Genomic DNA, 4556 nt, shown 5'->3' with positions numbered 1-4556 from the left:
CGATCAGTCGTCAAAATGCATATTTTTTGGCGGAGCCAAGTGTCGCTTGCGTGTTTTCGCTGCAATTCTTGCAGTTGTACGTGTATTATGCTTTGCCTCTGAATTTTCAGCTGTAGCCGCACCCCCTGCCCGTCATTGGGCCCGTAGAGCATACACAAAAGAAAACGCAATAACAGGCTGAACAGGACTACTTTATTTGTTCTTCGTTTTGTTTACGTATACACAGAGCGTGACAAAGCTTTTTCGATGACACAAAACAAGACCTCAAACGGAACAAGCCATGAAAAAATGATTAAATGATGTGTTCTGAAGTCGCGTCGCTGAGATACTGCGATTTCAAAGGGTCGATGGTAATGAGTATTACGCTTTCATGAACTTCGTATAACTATCACTCAGGTACTCTGCTCCGCAGCTGTCAGCGTCATATCTATCAGCACAGCAACTACTTCATTGTCGCACACACATGGTTACCTGACGCGCCAAAATATTTTGATGCACACGGCCTCCTCCGGTCTGCACATCGGTGCCAAATTCTCTAGGTCCCCTCCATCTCTGCAACACTAATGAAATGGCGATGACGTCCACAAGACAACGAAGTGCTAATGTATGCTCATCCCTTGAAGCCATAGCCGAGACCGTAGCCGCCGTATCCGCCTCCGTATCCGCCTCCGTATCCGCCGCCGTAACCGCCTCCCAAGCCAGAGTGCGCAATGACCGCTCCTCCTCCGTGCAGCTTGTTGACGTGATGAACTGTCTTCACGAGGAATGCAGGTCCAGCGACAACTTTCGCAAAGCCTGGACCACTGTGTAAGAGAGCCACACTGCTGCCAATGCCAACGCCGCCGAGGCCTCCGCCGAAACCTCCTCCAAATCCCCCACCATAGCCTCCACCATAGCCAAGGCCATAGCCGCCCAGCAATCCGCCAGCCATGGCTGTAGCCGCAACGGCACTGATGACAAGGCCAAGGTTCTGCAGATTCAAGGCGAAAATAAGTTAACACACTCGTTGTTTTGTACATAAAGTAAACAATTTTCAATGTTTTTTTTATTATTCTCTACTGTTTCACTTGAGGTACTTTTGAATCCACCGAGGCGAAATATTCAGAATTGTTCTAATATCGACTCTGGAGTAATAATGCAGTACTGTCGATGGTACTATCGATATTATCGATAGCTTAGTCACTATTGAACTATCGATGGTAAAAAATACTGTCGATAGCGCTATCGATAGTAAATTCTGTGGTACTATCGATACTATAAAACCAACCGCGCGAACTCATTGCAGAATAAACTTGGTTCCCCGCGTGCGTGGTACATAGTTGAGCCGGAGGGGCAGGCTGAAGGGCAAGAAAGTTGACATGCTTGTGTTCTTCACCAGAGTGCTTTGCTGATATATGGTCATAAAGGCAAACTGTTCACCTGTAGCGGAAAGGAAGCCGTTACATGTGGTGTAACTGCGCGGCTTCAAATTTATGTTGCATTTGATGGTTTCAAGATAAAAAAAAATATTGAGAACAAAGTTTGTTACTTGTAAGGTGCAGCGGGTTGCTATTGAGTATGAGTTTATTGATGGACATATTCCGCCATTTTCACTAAGGAAACAATTTATTTCTCTCGCCAAAAATTTTTCATACGTTAGGCGGAGCTGATAGTAGGCTATTACAAATATTTTGGTGATACGGCCGGCCAGCAACAGCATCATTATTGCCACCACTATCGACAGTATTGCCACGTAGTTGTGACAGTGAAGAATGCTGCAGCAAGACTGCCCCCGGTATTCTAGAACGTCCCTACACTCAAAGCTCCACCTTGACTTCAGAAAGTCGATGGGAGCGCCGTTTCTAGGCGGACAAATCACTGCATATCAGCGATTATCTGCAGCGATTCTTGAGAAGCGCGGCGTCATTTTCGGTCGAACAGCAGCGCTGTGATCGACTTGTTCAAGTGAAGGACGAAATTCGAGTCGAGGAGCGTTTGTGAATACGGGGTGCGAAACACGGAGCTCTTTATTTGGGCGATCTTCTGCCCTGAAAATCATAACTGAAAATACAAGCGATCACGCTGCGCACTGATAGCGGTGAGGGCAGTCGTCCGCCATCCAGTAATCTGATCATCGGTGGAACGCGTGGTCTTTCATGCATCACTCATCGAACCTTCCAGCATTATCGCTGGTTCTCGCGTGAGCTCTCGAATAAACATGACTATTCGCATCTGGCGCGTAGTCTTAACATAATGATATCAAACAATCATGAACCTTCTCAAACATTTCGGCGCTGTCTGCGTCAAACGCTGCTAACAGTCTTTGCTGGTGAAACCCGAATACACTAAACCAAAACAATAAACACGCGTGGCAGTAATATCGCTAGTAATATTACCGATAGTACTACCAATTAGACTATAGATAGTTTGTCCATGGTAGTACTATCGATAGTTTGTTTACACTATGAATAGTTTCAAGAAAAAAACTATCGATGCTATTGATGGCCAATTTGCCGATAGTTCAACATCACTACTCTGGAGCAATGCGTGTAGCTGAGAACAAGTGAGCCACTACAAATAACGAAATGCACTCATGGAAAACGCAATATTTTCTCCAAATATGACATGTCCTAGCGATATGTGCGATACTCGCAGATCATGACGTTTTTAGTTTAGTAAATTCGTTTCATATCTGAAAGGGGCTTTCTTAAGCGGCTTTCCTGTGAAACACAACTACCCATCTTTATTCAGGATTTTCATGTCAATCTGGCTAACAACTTTCAAACAGATGCAATCTTCTTAGGCTACTCTAAAGCTTTTGGCACAGGACAGTGTCTCAGAGCCGCTAACTAATGAGATTCTCCCTGTTGAACATAGACCCTCACATATTGCAATGAATAAAATATTTCCTGACTAACCGTTCCCAGTTTGTCCTTATGAATAACCGCTCATCCAAGCTTCATCCGCTCACTTGAGGCGTCCCCCATGGCTGAGTCTCTTGGGACGACTTCTATACATAATATATATTAACTATCATTCACAGCATGTACGCTGACAACTGTGTATTTATCGTACTGTAACTAACATTTCAGAACAACCTGCTCTGCAGAACGACCCTGATAGCGTTCATAACTGCTGGAGCCGTCGGCAAATGGCCTTCAATCCCAACAAGTGTACATTTGTGTCAGTGGCTCGCAGTCGTAACCCATCCCTTTCTACTTCCACAATCGCAAACGTCCCAGTCGAACCAGTTCTAACGTGCAAGTCCTGGAATGACATTTTCTGGAACGTGCATGCGATTCACGTCACTTCATCAGCGAACAAGACCTTAGATTCGCGAAACACCATGTCCGTCACTCTCCGCTGTGCGTCAGTACGTCAAACTACTCGCGTACGAAAAATTTGTCAGAAAACTGGAAAATGACTGCTATCTGGAAGCCTTACCAAGCATATACACTTAATGTGCTTCGAGAATCAGTCCAGAATTGTGGCACTAGATTCATCCATTGTTCATATCTATATGACATCAGCATTCATCTCTTAAAGGCAGCATCTACCTTGTCATACCTCGCTTTTCGTTTCCATGTTGCCACGCTCTCCCTATCTCACAAATTCCTTTACAGCTCGCTAAATCGCCCACCCTACATCACGCCATCATCTTCACGTATGTCACAGCGCACTAGCCATCAATTGCAAGGTAGCCGTGATCGAACACGAAACGTAACATTGAAAGCCTCATTTTTTCCACGGGCTGCCAGAGACTGGAACGACCTGCCTCATAACGCTGCTGCCATGACAAGTCCCTCACAATTTCTCGGGAGTGTGCAAACTTGTAGTTCACAGTAACACCTGCGGTTTATTTTATAAATGTCCTAATGAACTCCATATGGGGTCTTTAAAGCAATCAAAACGAAACGAAATAAAATAAATACACTTTGCTGTCATAAATTTGTTTTGTTTCGATGTCACACGAAATCTTGCTTCATTAGATGTCCAAATAAAGTAAAAGTAAATATTAGAACACTATTCCAGTAGTTATAAGTTGAGAAAGGGCTAACGCAGGCTTGTTATATATATATATATATATATATATATATATATATATATATATATATATATATATTATATATATATATATGGATAACGAGAACTTCTTCTGGCTACCGTAATAAAAATTGTGAAAGACTTCGTACTACAATATAGGAAACATATATTTATTTTACCCTGACAGTTTCGGCTGGAGGACCAGCCTTCTTCAAAGGATGTAAGTGAAATGAAATGAAACGGCCATTGCCGAACCCGCTGCACAAGGGCCGCCCACCCAGTTTGGGGGCCAGACAATACTTTCAAAAAAAAAAGACAGAAAATATAGAAAAAGGAAGCGAGACCTCACGAAGGAGGCAACAGTGACAAAACGAGGGAGGGAAAGAACAGCGGCAGGAGAGCTAACCGCCGCGAGCTAACCGCCGAGCCATCTGAACTTGTACGCCGCGTGTGTGATGTGTAGAGGCGGCATTTGTCTTTTTCCCCTGCTCACGCCGCTTCTTATCTACCGTACGAAGATAAGACGGGCATAG

At 44.2% G+C, this 4556-nt stretch overlaps 1 protein-coding gene across 1 annotated transcript in view; it reads right to left on the bottom strand.

Moving 5' to 3' along the window:
- Window positions 1–595: 595 nt before the first annotated feature.
- The window catches only part of LOC119391848 (shematrin-like protein 2), a 4739-nt gene continuing 778 nt past the window's right edge, over window positions 596–4556 (bottom strand). Inside the window, exon 2 of the mRNA XM_037659496.2 lies at window positions 596–970. Coding sequence (XP_037515424.1) covers window positions 611–970 — 360 coding nt within the window. The 3' untranslated portion in view covers window positions 596–610. The remainder of the gene's footprint in view (window positions 971–4556) is intronic.

This window comes from Rhipicephalus sanguineus, chromosome 4, assembly GCF_013339695.2.
Source record: "Rhipicephalus sanguineus isolate Rsan-2018 chromosome 4, BIME_Rsan_1.4, whole genome shotgun sequence".
Lineage (NCBI taxonomy): Eukaryota > Metazoa > Arthropoda > Arachnida > Ixodida > Ixodidae > Rhipicephalus > Rhipicephalus sanguineus.
This window is presented reverse-complemented; position numbering and strand designations above follow the sequence as displayed.